Below are 23,050 nucleotides of genomic sequence, written 5' to 3'. Positions count from 1 at the left end.
TATGTCACCTGAAAATGCCGACAGTGTTGTCGTGACCCTTCTTTCATGCAGTCCCCCTGTCAAATAGAATGGAGACAAGAGTGATAATGTGACCAAAATTAGCCTGAAATTGTGAACTGGGTTACATCAGAACCTTTCAGTTCACAAAATGAGGACATTCTACTTTTGAAATTAACCTGCTGCTGATATGAGGCCAAAGATTATTTGAGAAACAGACTGTCTTAAAATAAAGAAATGGGTCAAACTGTGATCGAGATGTGAAAAGAGCATCAGGACCCATTACTTGAACTAGTTCTATAATGATAGATTTGCATAATGCACCTGCCATCTCACATACAGTATGCTCCATTCCAGATAGGACACTGCTGACTTTAGCAAATGCTCAGTTTCTCTGATGATACAATGAGCTTCTCAGTCTGAAAGTTCCTGTTCACAGAATGTCACAGTTCCAGTGCCAGTTTCATACGGTTTCCTGCCAAAGTTGCTGACAAAATCTGCAGATGTCTTATTCTAGTTCTTTACATCACTATCATTGAGTGGTGCTCATGTAAAAGTTTGGCATTATAATATTGCAGCTATACTCTTAAAATAGAAGTGTCAAAAGTAGGGTTTTCGCAGTGATACAACAGACGAACCATTTTCGGTTCCCCAAAGAACCTTTCAGTGACCAATTCTTAACAGAACCATTTTTTATAGTTTGTAGAACATTTAATGATCAGAAGAACCATTTTCCACTACACTCTAAAAAATGCTGGGTTAAAAACAACCCAAGTTGGGTTGAAAATGGACAAACCCAGCAATTCGGTTGTTTTAACCCAGTGGTTGGGTTAAATGTTTGCCCAACGTGCTGGGTAGTTTTATTTAACTCATCTGTTGTATAAAAATTACTGTATTGCTTGCTTAAAATGAACCCAAAATATGCTGGAAATTAACATTTATCAATATGTTTAATAAATGAACATTTATTAATAAGATAATGAATAATAAACAATAAACACTTTTACACCTTTTGATTATTATTGTTGCCTCTAGTAATTATGTGTCTGATTTTTAATTTCTCACCTATTTTGGATTCATTTTAAGCCAGATAGTCATTTTTAATCAGTAGTTGGGTTAAATAAAACTACCCAGCAGGTTGGGCAAACATTTAACCCAGCCACTGGGTTAAAACAACCCAATTGCTGGGTTTGTCCATTTTCAACCCAACTTGGGTTGTTTTTAACCAAACATTTTTTAGAGTGTATAAAGAACCTTTTGTGCAGTGAAAAGATTCAATGGATGTTACAGGTTCTTCATGGAAACATAGATGCCAATAAAAACTTTTATTTTTTGAGAGTGTATGGATAGATTTAATTGTGTGGCACAATACGCTCATCACCACCCCTTTGTTTATCTATTAAATACAGCTGTAGCAGTGACATCAATTTTGTGCTTTGCAAAGTCTGCTGCTTCAGTATTTGTAGATAATTTTTTCATGTTTCTATGGTATACTGGAAAACAATGATAAGCATTTCATAAGGCTTTTATTGGCAAAAACTTTCAATATATGCAGAGAGTCAATATTTACAATGTTGACCCTTCTTCTTCAAAACTTCTGTAATTTGCTCTGGCATATTGGATATAAGCCTCTGGGCCAAATCCCGACTGATGGCGATCCATTCTTGCCTTATTAGCGCTCAGAGTTTGTCTCAATTTGTTGACTTCTGCTTGTTCACTCATCTTTTGAGGATTGACCACAGGTTTATGGGTTTAAGATCCAGACCAGGAATTCAAAATTTCAATTTTATGATATCCGAGCCACTTAATTATCACTCTTGACTTATGACATGCTGCTCCATCATGCTGGAAAATGCATGGATCATCACCAAATTGCTCCTGGGTCATTGGGAGAAGTTGCTTCTGCAGGATGTTTTGATACCATTCTTTATTCATGACAGGGTTTTTTGGCAGAATTGTGAGAGCTCATTCCCTTGGATGAAAAGCAACCCCACATATGGATGGTATCAGGATGCTTTGGACACTCATGGTAGTGTTCACCTTTTCTTCTTCAAACAATTGATTTTCCAGATGTCCAAAACAATCAGAAGGGGTCTTCATCAGTCTTCATTGCTTTCTGCTGTCCAGTCCTTGAACTTCCTGCAGAAGTTCAGTCTGTCCTTGATGTTTTTTCTTGGAGAGAAGTGGCATCTTTGCCTCCCTTCTTGACACCAGGCCACTTTCCAAAAGTCTTAGCCTCACTGTGAGTACAGATGCATTACACCCACCTGCTGCCAATTGAGCAGCTCTGCACGATTCTGTAGCGACTCCTCAGTCCTTGTGCTTGCTGGACTCTTTGGGATATCCTAAAGCATTCTTCACTACAGTAAAACCTCCCCTTGAAGTATTTTATTATCTAGTGAAAGGTTCTTTCAGGTGTACTATTACAGCAATCTTCTTGCATGTGAGGTCATTTTGATGAAAAGTGATGATGGCTGCATGTATTTCTTTGGAGGAAACCATTGCATAAAAACAACAATGATTGGAAGCAGTTTTTCCATCCTTTAATAGCAATCATTCTGCTTTTATTATCCAATCAGAAAGATAAAATGATTTTACCTGACTAGTACTGGTTCACACTTTCCCATATGCTGATGATATGACTAGTGAAATGATCTGGTCATCTGTGCCAGGGCCCAAAAACGAAAAAGAATTCATAATGTCCTTCATACAGTCAAGATTTCTACTTCCTGCAACAGCAAAGAACCCCCATAACAAGACTGGACCACCACCTGTTTGACCATGGAGATGGTATTCTTCTGCTCAAGCTTTGCCTTTTTTGGTTCCAGTTTGGTCACATCTCTCCATAAAACATTCTTCCTCAACTCCACAGGTATATCCAAATGAATTTAAGCATATCGAAGTCAGCCTTTTATGTTCTTCTTGGTAGAGAGAGGCATTCAGCAAAGCTGCAAAGCATACGAGCAGAAGAACACCATCTCCATGGTCAAATATGGAGGTGGTCCAATCTTGTTATGGGGGTTCTTTGCTGTTGCAGGAAGTAGAAATCTTGACTATATGAAGGACATCATGAATTCTTTGAAGTAACAAGCCATTTTAGCAAAGATGGTGATGTGCAGAGACTGAAGCTTGATGATCAATGGACTTTCGTACAGGACAGCCGTCCCAAAGTATACATCCAAATCTAGGGTTCAGGGATCAGTCGTGAATGTACTTGAGTGGCCTGTACAGTCTTCAGATTGAAATCTCATTTAAAATATTTGGTGGAATTTGTAGAAAGCAGTGGTAACCATACACTGTAAAAAAAATCCCAGTAAAATTTACGGTAAAAAGAAACGGCAGCTGTGGTTGCCAGAACTTTACCGTAAAAAATACAGCAGCAATTAATAAATAATAAATAATAAATTTACGGTAAAATAACGTATTTCATTAACTGATATAATGTTAATTTACCAACTTAATGAAGTACTAATATCTGTTTTGTATCTTTATAATACACTGACAGTCACCAAACACAGTGGTGATAAGAGTCACATGATGAATCAAAGTTCATCACAAGCAGCTTTTCCACAAGCTGAGGAGGACAATACTAATATATAGAAGGTGCACACAGTGTCATTCACACACACACTAAACACCATCATGGTAACATGCATAAAATTTAAAAAATGCAATAAACATTAATTTAACAACATTAGATGTAATATAAAACCCTAATGTACATAACTGATTAGAAAAAAATGAGAAAAACTAAGAAGAAACAGAGTTATTTCAACAAAAATATATCAAATGTGATGTGTCACGCAGGGAATTGTGGGAATGTCAATTTACGTTTTTTCACTGTAAATTTTACAATGAATTGTTATTTTTCACTTCCAAAAACTGTGAATTTAACGGTATTTAAAATTACATGAAATGTACCGTTAGATCTATTAAAGTTATTCACCATATATAGTACGGAAATTTTCTGTAAACCAATTGACAGTTTTTCACCGCAGCATTTTTACAGTCTTTTACTGTTAAAATTATGGTCATTTTTTACAGTGTAGAGTGGACTATCAGTGATCTGGAAGCTTTTTCAAGCGGGGAATGGGCCAAGATTGCAGTAGAGAGGTGACAGAAGCTTCTAAGCACTTATAGGCAGCGTTTATTAGAGGTTATAAAGAATAAAACATTCTGCACAAAATTTGACTTTTGGGGGTTGAACAATTTTGTACATATATATGTTTAGAGCCAGTTTTTCATTTTTCATCAACTTTACATTTTCAGAATCACTCAAATGTGTATTAATAAATTTTGTATAATAGTTTATACTGATGCATTTGATGAATTGTTTTCATAAAATTTTGTTCTCAGCAGCAAAATGTCTTGCAGGTTAAGGGGGTTGAATAATTTTGATTGCAACTGTAAACAAAGTTGCCTGATGCTCAATGACAGCCCAACACTGGTCGTTGGCTTGGTGTGTCAGGGCCTCAGACAAATCTGCCATAGACACTCACAATGCTTGCTGATCAACTGAGGGAATGTCTTTTGTAACTACACAATATTATTTTGACCTGTGAAGAATAAGACAACCTTTGTTCCAATTAATATGTTCTGATAAAGACAAAACACTATTTCAAACACTTTCTATTTGGACTCGGATACAAGCACTCATTCTTTAATGGTTTAAGGGACAGCTGAATCTGACATTGAGGTCTCTCAGATCACGCACAGAGGATCCATTCAGTCACTGAAACACTGCCTTCTTTTCTAGTCGCTCCCTGAGATCTAAAGCAGTTAGTTATGTCAACAGCTTTGACCTTCTTTCCCTTCTGGTTGAACTCAATAATGTGACCTAATGCTCTATTGCGGGGTCGTGACATGGAGCAGTTACTGTATGTAAACTTCTACTGGAGGAAACAAGATTATTGGGATATGGGTTAGGGTTATATCTTTAATCCTCAAGTAAGCACACCAAGGGTTCAGTACATGGAAATGACATACAGTGAGTCTCAAACTCCATTGTTTCCACCTTCTTATATAAATCTCATTTGTTTAAAAGACCTCCGAAGAACACACGAATCTCAACATAACACTGACTGTTACGTAACAGTCGGGGTGTACGCCCCCAATATTTGCATATGCCAGCTCATGTTCAAAGCATTAGACAAGGGCAGGACGTCTGGATGTTCACAGCAGAATCATCAGACTAGGTAAGCAAGCAAGAACAATAGCGAAAAATGGCAGATGGAGCAATAATAACTGACATGATCCATGATAACATAGATTTTTAGTGATATTTGTAAACTGTCTTTCTAATGTTTCGTTAGCATGTTGCTAATGTACTGTTAAATGTGGTTAAAGCTACCATTGTTTCTTATTGTATTCACGGAGACAAGAGCCGTCATTATTTTCATTATTAAACACTTGCAGTCTGTATAATTCATAAACAAAACTTCATTCTTTATAAATCTCTCCAACAGTGTAGCATTAGCCGTTAGCCACGGAGCATAGCCTCAAACTCATTCAGAATCAAATGTAAACATCCAAATAAATACAATACTCTCATAATCCGATGCATGCATGCAGTATGCATGACGAACACTTTGTAAAGATCCATTTTGAGGGTTATATTAACTGAATAAACTTTGTTTATGCACTGTTTAAGGCAAGCGCGAGCTCCGTGGGTGGGGAACATGAGCATTTAAAGGGGCCGCAACATGACTTGGCGCATTTCTAATTATGCCCCAAAATAGGCAGTTAAAAAAAATTAATTTAAAAAAATCTATGGAGTATTTTGGGCTGAAACTTAACAGACACATTCAGGGGACACCTTAGACTTCTATTACATCTTGTAAATAAACGTTCGATGGCACCTTTAAATGAGTTGACTTCGTAAATACTGTATTTAGGTGCTTTCAAACTTGGTATGATTGCCTGGTCCAAACATAGTTTGGTTGCACCCCCTGCCAACACTGAATTGTGTTTACATTACAATATTTGTGTCCATTTGCATCAAAGCAGCAGCTGTTTACCCCTTGTTGCTTGGTAACGACGACACAGGAAAGGGTGACATAAGGCATAGCGATACTCACCTTACTTTTATATTTTAGTTTTTGTACCTTTGGTACCTTTAATCAGACTCAAACAATTCATAAATAAACATTAACAATATATATATATATATATATATATATATATATATATATATATATATATATATATATATATATATATATATATATATATATATATATATATATATTCAATCCAAAATGATTATTAAACCCAATCCAAATAATTCAAATAAACAAATTCAAACCATACAATTGACAAAAACAAACTTACGTAACGCATCCTAGACAACTCAAAGGACATGGTTGGGTGCCCATTCAAACACCCACTCCTCACCAATGCAAAAGAACAAAGGAAGGAAATGAGGTCTATTTATAGACCTTAACCAAAGAATTATGGGTAATGTAGTACACCAAATATGGTTATGCAAGTTACTGGGATTTATGGGAAATGTAGTACAAAAAGAATAAAAAAAAAAGGAAAAAAATAGGCCAATTTACAACAATATACATTCTCTCGGCTTGCAGTGCTTCAGTCACGCTTGTCAGGACAGTGAGTGACAGATGCGCACCAAAAGTGCTAGAGTGAAAACACCCTTAAATGCACTGTTTCCAAACAGGTTTCCCAAACACACTCATCACCACTTAAAGGTACAGTCACATTAACTACATTTTGCAGGCAAAAAAAGGTCCATTGTCTACTGTCAATAGTGTAGCAATGTATGAAGCACAGCTCACAAAGAAGTCACTTTCAAACCAAGTAGCTTTCTGTTTGTCAACATGGATTTTACACATGAACCTCTATTCTGCTCCACCCCCAGTCTTCTATTGGACAGACAAACAGGTAGTCCCCCCCAACTCACATCCTTTGATGGCAGAAGTTGAGATGCTGAGACACCACAGAATTACAGTGTTACACTCTTCATGAAGTAAAACTATCAACATCTGAAAGCTGACTGGGATACATCTATAAAATTACACACAAAAACAGCTTTAAATCATGAAAATGAGAGCCTTGCCTGCACTAGCAGTTTCCACCATTTGTTCTGCTCAAAACACTCAGTTATTATATATATAGACATTACTAGGGCAGGTAACATCATGGGCCTGTCTATCTCAATGACTTTCCAATCTAGCTTTTAATATATAAAGGGTTTACATGCAGCCATATAGGACAGCAGCCAAATATATTCTCAGTTATCCGGCTTAATGGAGTTCCACAATTTACCAAATTACATTGTTGCATTAATAAGACGTAACTCCTAAGCACAATAAGCCCTATACCACAAGTGAAAAAACATACACTTCTATAATGTACTTAAAGTGCTCTAATTTTGTGCACTAATTTTGTACTTAATATACTAAAAATTCTTCTTTAGTACTTCTTAAGATAATCTTAAGAACATTTATGTGTACTCAACTGTTCTATTTTGAGACACCATGAAATATGAACTAAAATGGGCTTTTAATATACTCTCTCTGTATTAAAAAAAAAAAACTTAGTTACCACTATGGGTTCAAGTGTATATTATAATGTAATATATTAAGTACAAAATTGGTGCATGAAAATAGAACACTACATACATTATAGAAATGTACTTTTTTTTCACCTGGGTGTTCAGCTTTCAGAATGACTCTGTGCTGTCCAGTACTGTGAATTACCCCTGATCAAAGTTGTTAGTCTGTGATAACTTCCCCTCACTGTCCCTCCAGCCAACTGCATCTGCAGCACAAATCAGCGATCGGCTCATGCTGAAACACTGCACCTCCCAACACTGCTGACATCAAACAGGCCAAATATGTAAACCATCATGGATCACTACTAATTACACCCTTGATATATCCAACATCCAAGGCCACATGAAGCCCCAGCAAGATAAAATCACAGCGACATATAAACATGGATAAATTACAGAGATCCATTCCAGCATGAAGCAGGAAATGCCTTCTTCCTTAAACTTCAACTATTGCAAATGTTTTTAGAGTGTTTTTGAAAATATCTGAACAAATAGTGGTTGATGTAAAAATCAACAGTCATGCTGATAGTGTAGAACTGTGTTTAGGTTTTTGAGCAACAACTCAAATGCATTTTTTAAACTAAATTAATGACAATCCCAGACTTTGTACCTAATGAACCACAAGATAGTCCATAATAAACAAGCAGATCATAGCTTCAGATTCAAGGTGATAGATAACTTAGAAAAATGTTTTAATTAAGTGATTTATCACCACATGGAAATAGCCTAATTGTAAAAAGCAACAGCGACAACAGCATAAATAAAAGCAACAGCAAATGGTAATAATTTGCACAATTGATTTATGCCATGTGGCATTGGTGGAAACTTATCTACCATGCAGAAGGGAAAAAAAAAAAAAGCTTTTTAAAGGTTTCTGGGTTTCTATGTGAAAGACCTACTCCAGTTTAGTTTTGTTGTTGTTTTTTGCTCAAAATCTGTTTTAAGCAAAGTTCACTTTTGCAGATAGTTCTGCCTAAATTGTTTACATCTGTTGCACTTACAGTGCCCAACTATATAAGAACAGTCCGCTGACCCCGAGTCAGTGTGACAGAACTGACACTTGCTGTTTCGGACCAGCTGCATTGAAGTTATATTTCATTTGCAGCTTATTGTAATTTTTTGCAAATACATTTAATTAAGAAAATACACACATATTAATAACTTATTGCTGAGCCCTAATACACAGTTATGTTGGTATAGTTGAAGTGACAGCAGCGTCCTCCAAGATGACAAGCTGTAATTCATCAACTATTTTATGGCCTGGTTTAACAGTTCTTAGCCTAAGCCAGGATTAGGGCTTAGTTCACTTTTAATAACTTTTATAAATGTGTCTTAGAAAAAAATATTACTGGTGTGCATCCTGAGACAAAGCAATTGCACTGACATATTTTAAGATTGTTGAAGACAGTTGAAGCCATTCACACATGCATTTTAGTCTAGGACTAGCTTAAGCCTTGTCTGTGAAATCGGGGGTATATTTTATCAATATTATATATGCTGTTATTATGAACTCATTTTAATTGGAAGACTACATGAAATATTTGATTATGAAAAAAAAAATCCTTTGTCACTCCACAGGACTAATGAATTGCCAAAAAAAAAAAAAAAAAGCTAAAAGATTCTTTAAAAAATGTTAAAACATTAAATAATAACCAGCTATGGGACCTAAAATATACACTAATACATACAGGCTACATATAACTGAAAAAATGGATGTTATTTGTCAACACACTGTAACACACCTATATACAGAATGATTATTTCTTGTGCTTTCTTTTAAAAAGAAACCACTCATCACACTTGCAGTGGTTCTATTCATAGTCTTGCCTAGGGCCCCGCAAACCCATGGCCTGGCCCTGGCAAGCAGATGTTTCTCAACAAATATGATGATATGAAGTTATTTGAAATGAATGGATCCATTTTGAAGATCAGATTTTATCCACATTTTTAAAAAGTTGTAATAACCTTCAGGAAACTGCTTTTTGAAGTAATGATCAGGAACACTGTCATTATCAAAAGTAATTAATATAAACCAAATAGACCTTCAAACGAAAACCACTTCCCATATCTTTAATATATCATTTTGAATCAATTTCTGATTGCTCATTTATGTAAATGACTTGAACAAGTTTAAAGGGATAGTTCACCCCAAAATGAAAATCATTTACTCACCCTCAAGTTGTTCCAAATCTGTATACATTTCTTTGTTCTGCTGAACACAAAGGAAGATATTTTGAAGAAAGTTTGTAACCATGCAGCTTTGGGGCACCAGAAAAACTGGTACACCCCGGAACTGTTCAGTTTCCCGCTTTCTTCAAAATAGAAATGTATACAGGTTTGGAGTAAATAATGACAGAATTTTCATTTTTGGGTGAACTATCCCTTTAAGACAGAGTAAAAAGAAAATATCTTGTGTGTTTTATCATCTTTTTTGTTTTTAATTCACATTTTTGTTTCACAAATGGACAGAGACCACGCTAAACCATGACCTGTCAATTGCACATTGGCACTGCCAGGAACTATTTTAATCGTATCTGTCGAGTCTAATTTTCACGTTATTTATTTATCTTACTTTTATTTTTTAATCAAATTCTGTTTTATTCTGATGCAATGGAGTCATCGATGTAATATTTTTTTGCGTGTGTCATTATGAGATGTTTTATGTGAAGTGTGCGTTTCTTGTGTAAACGCAAGCACTTCATGCACAGGCCTAAAGGCACCTCTTATGGCATAAAGCAAGAAGTATCAAGCCAGTTTCACTGGCGGTTTGTGACAAGTGCGCCACCTAGTGCACATTGTTCTTCACACCTCTTGAAGAAATCCTTGTACAAATCAAAGCCTGTTAATAGATGCTGTAATGAACAAAATGTAATTCGTTAAATCGTGGTCAAGCTATATTTATGTTTTTTTTTCTCTCTCTCCCTCTTTCTCTTCTCTTTTCAGTTTTTTCTTAGTTAAAAAAAAGTCACAATTTCAGGGTCAGAATTCCTTCAATCCGTGTCAGACGTCACTATGAATCTGCACATTTTTGTCATGATCTGCACTATTAGGGGCACGAATCTACCGAATTCATTTAAATATGGTCAAACGTGGAAAAGAAAGCTGAAGAGTAGACTCTAGCCTACTACAGCAGCTGAAAACACGATCAGATTGGATTATTTAAAGCAGCATATAGAAATGTGAGTTTGACGGCGTTTTGTGTATTAGAGAGTTTCCGCGCAGGTCTAGTAGGCTAACGCTGATAATACCAACGAATAATACCGTATAATATCGCCGCATATAAAGCACCTTTCATCAAACTGAATGAGTCTTTCACAACCGGTTCGTAGCCGGAGTGTAGGAGGGAACTCAGTTTGAGCTGTAAGGGTAGAGTTAAGGGTGTGTACATTACCACACTCTTCACTCGACATTACCTTTCTCTACAGGTTTCTTCAAAAGTCAGGTGTTCTACCCGACATGAAGCTTTATAGTCAGCATAGATTGGTCTGGATTCTTTATAGACACAACACTGATGTGCTGCACTGATCGTCACGCGAGTGAAGAGTGTGTGAATCCTTCCTTCCAGCGGTAAGTGTGTCAGATTGGTGTCGATGTAGCATTAATTGATTGACGGCTTTTTGTCCAGCTTCCTGTTCCTTGTTTACATTCGAATTTTGACTCTATCAGATTTTTGTTAGTTGTTCAAATATGTGTTTCGAGATTAACCGATATCACCCTTTTCATTTTATTAGCAGAATTGATTTCCACTTGTACTGTATATTTATTATATTATAAAAAAAAATAAATAAAAAAAAACCGTTTTTATTATTTTAATTTTATGTATTAATGTCACATTATATTTTAATTTCCATCTAAAAGTATTATGGTAATACTATATTTTTGTTATTGTTGTGTTTTTTGACATTTTTTTTACAAAGTACTATGAAGACCAGTATCACTGATAGGCCTACTCATGCCTCTTTTCATTTATTTATTTATTTATTTATTGAGAGGATAATTAAATTCTTTATAATAGCCATTCAACATTACAACATAATTGAAACCAAATTATCAAATTTATATTTAACAATTACATACCTTAAAAAAATATAACAATTTAAGTGAATTTAAAGCTAAATTACCAAAACCATTGAAATTTCACATTTATATAGTATGTTTGGTGATGTTTCTGTCTCTAAATACTCTATCAGCTCTCTCTGGGATAGTTTACCCTTCAGTCATAATTTACTCTGCATGACCTCCTGTGGTGTTGTTTCTTTTGTATCATGAAATGGTTGTGTTTTACACAGTCCAACCCCACAGAGACCAAGATACGGACATTCCCTTCTGCTGAAGTTCTCTGAGCTGTGTGTTACCAGATGTGAAGATGCTGCAGCAGATACTGGCTGACATGTACATTGAGCCGGAGCTGCTGGCCGAGCTGAATGAGGAACAGAAACAGGTGCTGTTCTTTAAGATGAGAGAAGAACAGATCAGGAAATGGAGAGAAAGAGAGACACAGCTGGAGAAGGAGGAAGCTGCATGTGTGAAAGTGAAAAAAGGTTTCTATTTCCACATCCTAACTGTCATTAAGATGTGAATATACAGGGCAGAGGATTTGTCATATGTATTACCAGAAATTGATGGATTTCTGGATTTGTCTAAAGCAGGGGTGTCCATCCCTGCACCTGGAGAGCTACCGCCCTGCAGACTTTAGTTTCAACCTTGCTCCAACACACCTGTCTGTAATTATCAAACAACCCTGAACACCTAGATTAGCTGGTTCTTTGAGTTTGATTGGGGTTGGAGCTGAAATCTGCAGGATGGTAGCTCTCCAGGAGCAAGGTTGGACACCCCTGGTCTAAAGGATGAAATACACTACTCAACTTTTTCCCAGATTTTTGCCCTGATCTAGATAGTTGGCGAAAGTCAGAGCCAATCTGCAGATTTGAGTTGATAGATCTCACAGAAAATCGTGTAGACCAGGGGTGGCGAACGTCGGTCCTGGAGAGCCAAAATCCTGCAGAGTTTTGCTTCAACCCTAATCAAAAACACCTGAACAAACTAATCAAGGTCTTCAGCATTAAAGCTAAAGGCAGGTGAGTTTTTTATCAGGGTTGGAGCAACACTCTCCAGGACAGGAGTTCGCCATGATGGTCACAGACTCCAATTTTTTTTTTTTAGCTTCAAAGTTTCATTCCATCCTGTTGGAGGATTTTAGAACACATTGTTTTAATTTGTCTCATGTTTCATAGCAACAAGGCATGTGTTTCTGTGTGAATTTGTTGTGTTTGTAATGACTTGATGTCTGATCCTCGGTTGTTAGTGTATGATGCCCAGTTTTTCCACACTATCTATTTACAAAGTCAGCAAGTGATGCCTAGTGTTTTAAAATCTGTTCCGGTTTTAAAAGCGTCTAGTGTATTCCAGCCTGGAAGTTGTTAAACAAGTGTTTTATAATGGTAATAAACCTGTTCAGGAGAAACAATTGAGATATTAAAGTCAACATGAAATCAGAATGCCAACAGAAATCAAAATCTTCCTCTGAAACAACTATCCTTTCTCTAATGGACAATTGGATAATGTTAAATACTAGGCATTCAGTGTCTCGTGCAGTCTTTCACTATCCAATCAGTTTCCAAACGATATAATCAAGTTCTGTGCTACATTGGCTTAGGAAGCAAAATGGGTTGCGAACAGCAATTCATGTTGACTTTAAAGAGATCTCATTTGTGATTTTGGATGACACTCTTCTTTAAGAGAGACAAAGTCAACACGTCATAGCTTTGTGCTGTATAAATCTTAGCCCATGTTCGGTCTTTTTCTTAATCTGTCTACACCAGACGTGAGTGGCACGATGCGACAAAAGCAAATAGCTGATATTATAATCAGTGATGCTGTCTACACTGCATGCGGCGTGGCTCGACACAACAGTAAACTGATGTTTTGTTCTGTTTCTAGCACTTGTGCTACTTCCGACCAAAACAAATGGATTTGTAAAGGTCGCTGTCGCATCTGCTGTAGACACGTAGATATTTATTAGCTCTGGTCAAATTCTGTTTATTAAATGGCACATGGTGTGAAATGTGTTTGTGCTGAATGCAGTTTCAGGAAAGTGTGTGTCATGGATGAAGGGTCTGGATGATGATGTGTGGGTTTGGGTGATGGGAGAACATCATGACGACAAACCATATGATGAAATCTGTGACGAGATCATGAACGAGAGAGCAGCGCTCCAGGCGCAGAGAGAGGCTGGGCAGCTCAGGTGAAACTACAGCCGTCACACGTACACTGCTAATTCATATAGCGCAAACACAACTATACATGATTACACTTATAAAGTCGCTATACATTATGCTATTATATATTGCAATATCTTTAATTTATGCAGATTTAAATACAAAAATATGTTTAATGTAATACTGGAAAAATACTGTATCATGAGAGTATAATGAGAATCTTTTTTGACAATCAGTGTTATTTTAGTAGTTTTTATTTATATTTTGAATGTAACTTTTATTTTTACATTTGTTATATGCTTTTATCAATTTTATTAGTTTTTTTTTAACTATTTAGGTTTTAATTTATTTTTATTTCAGTTTTAGTTTTGTTTCAGTTTAGTCAAATTTTTATCTATTTCCAATTAGTAATTTTAGTGCTTCAACTTAAACATTTTGTTTAGTTTAAGTTTTTCGTATTTTATTTTCTTTCAGATTTATTTCAATTAGCAAAAATATGTTTTTTTTTAAATATATTTTTAACTATTCTTTTTAGTTGGCAATAATAATCTTGTTGATAATAATAAAGAAAATTTTGGGCAGACGTATCTGATGCAGTGTGATCCAAGCAGATAAAAAGTGTAAGAAATAATAATAAAGTTTAATAAGTTAAAGATACATTTATTGCAATAATCTATATATATTACAAAATAAAGAATAATAAAAGAATCAATAAAAGTGATGGAAGTTGTAAGAGTGTATAAAAAGAAAAAGAAGAAAAAAAAATTTTTCTGCCTGAATAATGTCTCGTCTTCTGTGGAGCTGCTTTTATAGCTGAACTATAATTGTTCTTTGACTCTGAAAATGTATTGTTTGGCATAAACTACAAAGTAATCCACTCGGTCAACACTAGTTAAATATTTGACTAGTTTAATGGAATGTTGTCAGCACAGGGCTTGTGCACTAATACTGTGTTCACTTCCTCCTCGTGTTCTTGTTCTTTTTAGTACGACTTTCAGACTGACATTAAAATGATTTTGTTTTTAGAGGCACTTTTTAATGTGAGATTATAATCACTGCCTAACTAGTTATGATGTATATCAGTGCACACACAACATATATGGTTTGTATTTCCATGATGCAATGTGTGTTATAGATAAACTGCACTGAGTAAAAGGGCAAAACCTCCATGTGCAAAGTAAACCTGAAAAGGCTTCTATTTAACATGAGGTGTGAGGCAAATGCATACTGTTATCCAGTCAAAGCCACACAACTGCAGTATGAAATGGGGGCTTAAAGGGTTAGTTTACCCAAAAATTAAATTTCTGTCATTAATTACTCACCCTCATGTCATTTCACACCCAAAGACCTTTGTTCATCTTCGGAACACAAATTAAGATATTTTTGATGAAATCCGAGAAGTATTTGACTCGTCCATAGACAGTAATTTAATCAACACTTTCAAGGTCCAGAAAGGTCCTAAAGACATCGTTAAAACAAATAGTCGAATAAGAGTCTCCGTTCTGACCTAGAACCTGGAAGCGCTGGACGTAAATAATGTATGAGAATGACACAGAAAAGAAGATATTTTTGAATAAACTCATTATTTTTGTTTTGCGCAAAAAAACTATTCTCGTTGCTGCATAAAATGAAGGTTGATCCACTGCAGTCACGCCAACTGTTTTAACGATGTCTTTAGTACCTTTCTGGACCTTGAAAGTGGTGGTTATATGGACGAGTCATACCTCTTGGATTTCTTCAAAAATATCTTAATTTGTGTTAGGAAGATGAACGAAGGTCTTTGGGTGTGGAATGACATGAGGGTGAGTAATTAATGACAGAATTTTCTTTTTTGGGTGAACTAACCCCTTTAAATCCAACACAAACTGATAGCTGCCTGATTTTCATATCATGGAAAATACATGGAAAAACATGTTTTACTTCTTTTCACGTTGACATCAAGAGTATGACAGTGAGCAAAAGGAATTTCTGTGTTAGCTGCGTGAGAAATTGAGCACTTGAAGGAATTTACCTGTCATGGACGTTCTCACTGACATTCACAGTCAACATTTCCTGTTCAACTCTGTGAATAATTAATGATCTCTAATATAACCTATGCAAGTAGCCTGCATAATTTGATGTTTTTTCCCTTATAATTGTACAGGGCTAAGAAAGAGGCTGAGCTGGAGAAGCGTTTCTCTGGACTGTATCTTGAACCGGAGCAGGTTGTGTTGTTGGAACAGGAAGTCCAGCTGAAGGCCAGGCAGGCTGCAGCTCTGGAACAGAGAAGAGCAGACGAGGAACTCAAGGTACTGCCGCCACACAAACATTCAGTCCAGCTACCCTCATAATCTCAGTTTTTTGTTTTAAACAAATTAAGAAGCAAGTGTTTTGGTTTGTGCTGACCCTGGAGGCTTGTTCTCTCTCAGAAGCTGGAGTTGGAGGAGCGGCGTAAGGCTGAGGAGGAGCTGAGAAGGTTGGAGCAGGAGAGGAAGCAGCAGATTTACATGAACCTGAAGGAGGTGCAGAGTGGCAAACAGACGCATGATGAGCAGGACAAGGACTGGCAGCAGACATGTAAGGAAAATCTACACCACACACAAAAACATGACAATGTGAATCATGAAAATCCATCAAAATTCTTGTCAAAAATTGATTCATATTCTTTGTAATCTGTCCAATATACTTTTGAGATTGTTTGTGATTCTCATTATTGTCACTGTACACATTCTCAGCACTGTAATACAGTAAAATGTTTTACTTTAGTAACAATATTTGAGCAAAGTATTTTTTTTCTTTTATGTAAATCAGCATAAAAGCAGCACAAACAATATTACAATGATGTATATAGTAAATACTCATATAAACATTGAAACATGTTTTGCTTTTTTCTGCAATATAGTAAAAAGATCATCATGGAGAATAATGAGAATTACAAAAAAGCAATAACTTGTTTTTTGGGGGGAGAAACTGACTGCTTTTGTGAAATTCGTGACAGTGACACTACAGTTCTAGTCTGAATAGGGAAGTTTTGTTCTCTGTGGTTCTGTTTGTGTTGTTTTCTCAGTGATGCATATGCCATACAATAGGAAAAACTGGTGTAATTTTGCATATGTGGTTCCAGTGCAGAAGTCAAAAGCCGCAGACATGCGCAGACGATCTCTTGCCAAGCAGACGATCGAGGACCACCGCAGGCGCTCAGTGAAGGCTCTAGAAAGAGGACGTGTAGCGGCCATGACAAAGGCCTTCGGCAGCACAAACCCAACCCCTCCACCTAAACCCAAACCCAGAAACACAAGCGGTGCCATTAGCCGGTGAGTCCTGTCATATGATTTGTGTGGCAATAATTTTAACAATAATGAAATAATGAACCAGAAGAGCTAGTGGTTTGAAAGATCATAATCATCAGTCATAACGGCCATGTTTACATAATAAAGGTTAAGTTTACATACTCCCCTGCCACTGGAATATTTCTGTATTCCAGTAATCAGCATATTCCACATGAACTGTGAAGAACTGCCTGTTCTTTATCTGCTATTCTCTTGTGGAAATACTGGAAATGCTCGCTCTTGACATTGAGTTTAACTGTAGTAATTGCACTGTAATTTAACAGTATTCATGCTCATGCATCAGTCATGAGACACTTATGGTGTTGTCGCCCATCTCTATATTGATTTATGTTTATTTTGTTTAATGTTTGCATGGAATCTTTCATGAAAAACAATTTTTGTATGAACAGCTACTTTCGTTTGGAGATGCGAATGTAAAAGAACTGTACATATAATATGGTGTTTACATGACATCATTTTGATTATGTTGTATTATTCAGATTTCTAAAAAAAAAAAAGAAGAAAAAAAAAATGTATTTGCATGTGAACATTAAACCAGACAGGACTGGGGATATATGAATAGGGGTGGGAATCAGAAGAGACCCAGACATATATTATATCAATATCTGGGCTATAATGTGATGATATAGCTATTCTTTATGTCTAGTAAACACACACTACACTTCAAATGTTTGGGGGTCGTAATATTTTTTTAAAAACATTTGGAAGTCTCAATTTTAAAGTAATAAAAACTATTTTGAAATAGCTGTTTTCTATGTGAATATATATAGTAAAATGTATTTTTCAGGATTATTTGATGAATAGAAAGTTTAAAAGGAACAGTAATTATTGGAAATAGAAATCGTTTGTATAAATGTCTTTACTGTCACTTTTGATCAATTTAATGTGTCCTTGCTTAATAAAGGTATTTGTTTCCTTACCTCTTAAAACTGTGGTAATTTGCATTCGTTTGCTTGTTCTGAGTTTGGATTTTAATAGAAAAGAAATTATGGAGTGTAAATTGAATCAGTATTCAGGTTTGCTTTGCTTTGTCTACCTTGTCACAAAAATATGCATGTAACTCAATAACAGTATTGTGAAAAAATATTGCAATCATGTTTTCACCCACCCTTACATTTAAATATAAATATAACTATCTATTTAATAATCAGTTATCTAAGTACATGCTTTCATTTTGAGATACTGGAATGCCACCTGTCTCATGCTATTAACAGTGATATGTTGTACGTCATGTCTTTTTCATTCATTAGTCATATTCATCTCAGGAATGTTGTACTGCAGACTGTGTAATTGCATATCATGACAAGGATTTCCCCTCAACACATCACTGCCAATTCTTAAGATTTAAGTTCCTCTGTTATACAGTAGAAGATGTTTAACAGATCAAATATAAGCTATTCGTGGAGCTCAATGTCTATTGTATGAACTATATGCAGCTCAGTGTCTTAACTTGGTTAAATATCTTTCACATAGCTTCAGATGCTCGAGTTGTGATGCATTGTGGTTGATGATCCAGGATTTTGACAAAGATGTGATGTCTCTTCTGTTCTGAATGGCAGGAAGGATGGTATGCGACGCTCACTGTCGACGTCTAGTCGAGATCATATTATCCGTTGGTTCCAGGAGGAGCAGTTGCCCCTCAGAGCAGGATTCCAGCGTGACCAGACCCGAATCGCCCCCTGGTTTCACGGTGAGAAAGAACACAGACTATAGCTGTTCATTTCACTTCTACATCTAGACCATCCCCATTGTCCTCTCTACAAAATCACACTCTTCAAAGAAACTAACAAGGTTCTTTTCTGGTAGAGTTTGGGTTCTTGCCACTGTTGTCTCTGGCTCACTTTGCTGGGGTTTAAAAGACACTTAATATTCAGTAATATTATCAATCTGACAGCAGTGACACTATTGGGTGAGAACAAAACCTGAACTGAATTGATCTGGATAATGCCACCACTGTTTCCAGCAGAGCTTATTTATAGCTTTGTTTCATATTGATGAATATTGAATACGGTTATTAAACTGAAATAAATCAACACTGAACTGACTCAAAGTGAATAACGACGCTGTCTTTTATAGAGCTGTTTTATAGATGAATTGAACTCATTTAATTATTAATGAATTTTACTCAAGTTATTGAATTTAACTGAATCAACACGGAACTGACTTCAGCTGAACAATGACACTAGTCTTTCTAGAGCTGCTTTACATCAGAATTTGAATTTGTCTCATATTTTATCAGTTTTATCAAGTTTGCATCATTGATCATTATAATTAAGGGTAAAGCACCTGCATAGACACTGCTTTCTGTCTGATACACACCTTCAGTTTTCTTCTTCTTCTGCTCTTGAAGTCTACGGCAGCCCATAGAGCCGCTTGTAAGAAATTTATGAAGTTTGGCACACAGATAGAGAACAGTCTGAACATTAACCATAGCAAATTTGGAGTCTCTAACTTAATTCTATATCAACACCAACTGTCCAAAGTTGCACTTGTATTTAGCTAATAAATTTTGAACCATAAGAGCTTTTTCCTCTAATTTCTTGGCTCAAGATGATTCGAGTGCACAGTATGACATTATTTTCCATCATGAAATTTTTTCTGCCATTTCGCATTTTCATAAATGCCTTCTTTTTCAAATTCTTGGTTTTCTATAATATACATAATCTCATATTACCTGTAGGTATAATATCTCGTGAACAGGCAGAGGCGCTACTGAATGATGGCAAGCCTGGGCTCTTCTTGGTGCGTGTTAGTGAGAGGATATTTGGATATGTGCTTTCCTATCGCTCTAAAGAGGGAATCAAGCACCTGATGATCGATGCTTCAGAGAACTGCTACATGCTGCTGGGAGACCAGATCAAATTCACATCACTTAGTGAACTAGTGGAATATCATCAGGTAATGTACAGCACACATCACTCAGGGTAAACTGGGCCAGAACTATCCAAAACTATTTCTCCAGGCTGTGAGGGACAGAAGTACAGTGCGTTTTTTGACAATATGCCAGTTGTCCAAAGAAATGTCATAAAACAGTTCTGAAAGTTGTGAAAATCACAAGTGATGTAGGACCTTTATAGTCTGTCCCTCACAAGCTTGTGTAAAATTCAATATGGTGTCTTGATATTGGTGTCTATTATGTGCTCTTTGCTGCAGTGAAATCACAATATAATATGCAACCTAATGTTCATATAAATCATACGATTCTTGGTTTAAAACAAAGTTTATAATCAGCCCTTGACCAATAGAGCTGTATGCTGGAAAGGTTTTGGCTGATCATTTATTTTCTTCTCTTTCTTTCATATAAGCAGTGGTGTCCAAAAGTCTGAGACCACTAGTGAAAATGCTTAGATTTTGTATTCTTCTACTTTAACCACGCAACACCCCCACCCCACCTGGTCATTGCAAATCGGCCCCAAAATCAGGCTTTAAGGATTAGTTCATTTTGAAATGAAAATTTGTCCAAGCTTTACTCACCCTCAAGCCATCCTATGTGTATATGACATTCTTCTTTCTGATGAACACAATCAGAGCTTATATTAATAAATATCCTGATGCAACCGAGCTTTATAGTGGCAGTGATAGGGTTCAATGAGTAAGAGCTGAAGACATTGCTTCCATCCACATCCACCCATCATAAATATATGCTCCACACGGCTCCGGAGGGTTAATAAAGGCCTTCTGAAATGAAACTGTGTTTGTGTAAAAAAAAAAAAAATCCATATATAACAAGTTATGAAGTAAAATATCTCACTTCCGCGTGAGCCGCCTTCCGTATTCAACGTCCGCAGAAAGTGTAAATCTCTTGCAGTTTGCAAAGCTTACGCTATGTCCTACTCCTTCCCTATTCAACTTATGGAAAAAGCGTTACTGACGTGACGCCAGTTTACACTTTCTTCATAACTTCAATACAGAAGGCGGCTCGTGCAGAAGCTAGATATTTTACTTTATAACTTGTTAAATATGCATTTTTACTTTATTTTTTTACACAAACGCATCGTTTCACTTCAGAAGGCCTTTATTAACCCTCTGGAGCCGTGTGGAGTACATATTTATGATGTGCATGGAAGCACTTTGTTCAGCTCTTACTCATTGAACCCTATCCCAGCCATAATAAAGCTTAGATGCATCAGGATATGTATTACTATTTCTGCGATTATGTTCATCAGAAAGAAGAAAGTCATATACACCTAGGATGGCTTGAGGGTGAGTAAAGCTTGGGCTAATTATGTTCTTTATGTATGTGGAATAAATGAGATGCTTCTAACCTCATTGTGATAGTTAACATGACGATAATGACCAAACAGTTTGGCATCTCACGCCTATTAACAAGAAACATGTCACGTCCAGACGCATGCCAGTCATAGGCGGAGAATGAACCGACTTGCAGGGTAGTCATTAGGTTTAAATAGACTGGGGCCATTGAGCGCATTCCATACGCGAGAAACAAAAAGTCACAATACATGCCATACAGTATTCACAGCTAACACAAATCACTACAGAACTGCTTGCTATTATTGTACTTCACACCTTCACATATCAGTAGTACTCACACCATATTGAATATTGATGACGTGATTCAAGTGTTGGCTACAGGTCGGTTTGGAGTTTGAGAAGGTGGTCTCCCCCCTCCACCTCCAAAATCTCCATTTAAGCCATGTGTAACTCTACATTTTCTGGCACTAGGTGGAGCCGCTGAGCTCATCTGGAGAAGAGGAGTACCTGCTACAGGCATGTGGACAGAGAGAGGCCACAGCAGATTATACAGAGCTCTTCACCTGACTGCCAAACTCACCAACAGATAAGCTCAGACGTTCTCCACATGTTCTTCTAACACTGTGATCAGCACTGGCAATACACTAAAGTGAATAATTGCAAAATCTCATGTGAAGAGAGTCATAATTCTGATTACAGTCAAGTTCACATTTCATAAGCACCCCATTTTAAAAGTATTGAATGTAACTAAAAAGTATAAATCCAACATTTGCCATCCAAATACATGAGCCTGTTCCTTTGTGTAGAACAGACTTTTTCCGTTGTTGAAACCATAATTTTGATGGAACATGGACAAATAGTTAAACAGTTTATTCTTTTTATTCACAACAGATGTTTGAAACCATATTTTTGGAACTATGCAGTTTTGTTCCTCTGACAATTTATAATAAAAAAAGGTTTGGCTGTGATATGAAAACATTTACTCAGAGTTTGACAATTTTCCTGTAAAAAGTAGCACATTTAGTTTTGCACTTTTGAAGTGAGTGGAAAATATTATGAAGGAAACCATTAAAAAAAAACCCTCTTAACACTTTTGTTGAATTTTTTTTTTAGGGTTTAGGTAATGTGTGCTGTTCATTTTATACTCTCAAATACACGTTGTTCAAACAGAGAAAGGTCACAATGTCACTTAAATTTAATTGTTTAAAAAAAAATACACAAGAACATAAGATAGAAAGTGACAGAAATGCTTAAAAGTGACTTAAGCTTTGGAATCTCACAAAAGTGTGCAAATTTAAGCTTCCCTTATTGTTGTGCACATATTTCATAAAGTGAGAAGAACACACAGAATACATCAGTACGCTCCGATTCAGCTGGAGAATGACAAACACACTGCAATATCAGCAAAAAACAGTCATCAGGAAATGTTTGTCTGTAGTCTAGAGACTTTTGATTCCCTTTTTGTATCCACTAATTACGCAAGTTACATTTCAGTACACCGATACAAGAGCATTCACAACACGGTCACAGTGAGGACTGGGTCTGGAAGAGCTTCGAGTTGCATTTCTGTTGCACGTCCACTTCATCTGTGTCTAATTTGAGAACTTGTGAAAAATTCGAAGCACATTCCAGCTGTGATGTTAGGCAGAATTCACTGGCGTTCAGTTCAGTTCCAGTAATAATCATCTGCTCATCACATGTAACAAAAGTGTCTTCACTCC

The 23,050-nt window shown here is 36.2% G+C and overlaps 1 protein-coding gene across 4 annotated transcripts in view; it reads left to right on the top strand.

The window, feature by feature from the left end:
* The window catches only part of sh2d4a (SH2 domain containing 4A), a 51,460-nt gene extending 29,522 nt beyond the window's left edge, over window positions 1-21,938 (top strand). Inside the window, exons 1-10 of one of the 4 annotated variants that reach the window (XM_067398423.1) lie at window positions 10,643-10,749; window positions 10,996-11,137; window positions 11,860-12,111; window positions 13,655-13,814; window positions 15,932-16,076; window positions 16,197-16,344; window positions 16,892-17,081; window positions 18,677-18,807; window positions 19,798-20,015; window positions 21,801-21,938. In XM_067398423.1, coding sequence (XP_067254524.1) covers window positions 11,937-12,111; window positions 13,655-13,814; window positions 15,932-16,076; window positions 16,197-16,344; window positions 16,892-17,081; window positions 18,677-18,807; window positions 19,798-20,015; window positions 21,801-21,896 — 1,263 coding nt within the window. In that variant the 5' untranslated portion in view covers window positions 10,643-10,749; window positions 10,996-11,137; window positions 11,860-11,936 and the 3' untranslated portion in view covers window positions 21,897-21,938. Of the gene's footprint in view, window positions 1-10,642; window positions 10,750-10,800; window positions 11,138-11,859; window positions 12,112-13,654; window positions 13,815-15,931; window positions 16,077-16,196; window positions 16,345-16,891; window positions 17,082-18,676; window positions 18,808-19,797; window positions 20,016-21,800 lie in introns of those variants that run through there. The other 3 variants (XM_067398422.1, XM_067398424.1, XM_067398421.1) reach the window with 3 other exon arrangements.
* Window positions 21,939-23,050: the final 1,112 nt, after the last annotated feature.

Source organism: Chanodichthys erythropterus, chromosome 10 (assembly GCF_024489055.1).
Source record: "Chanodichthys erythropterus isolate Z2021 chromosome 10, ASM2448905v1, whole genome shotgun sequence".
Taxonomy (NCBI): domain Eukaryota; kingdom Metazoa; phylum Chordata; class Actinopteri; order Cypriniformes; family Xenocyprididae; genus Chanodichthys; species Chanodichthys erythropterus.
The sequence above is the reverse complement of the archived record's forward strand: the minus strand, read 5'-3'. Positions and strand labels throughout refer to the sequence as shown.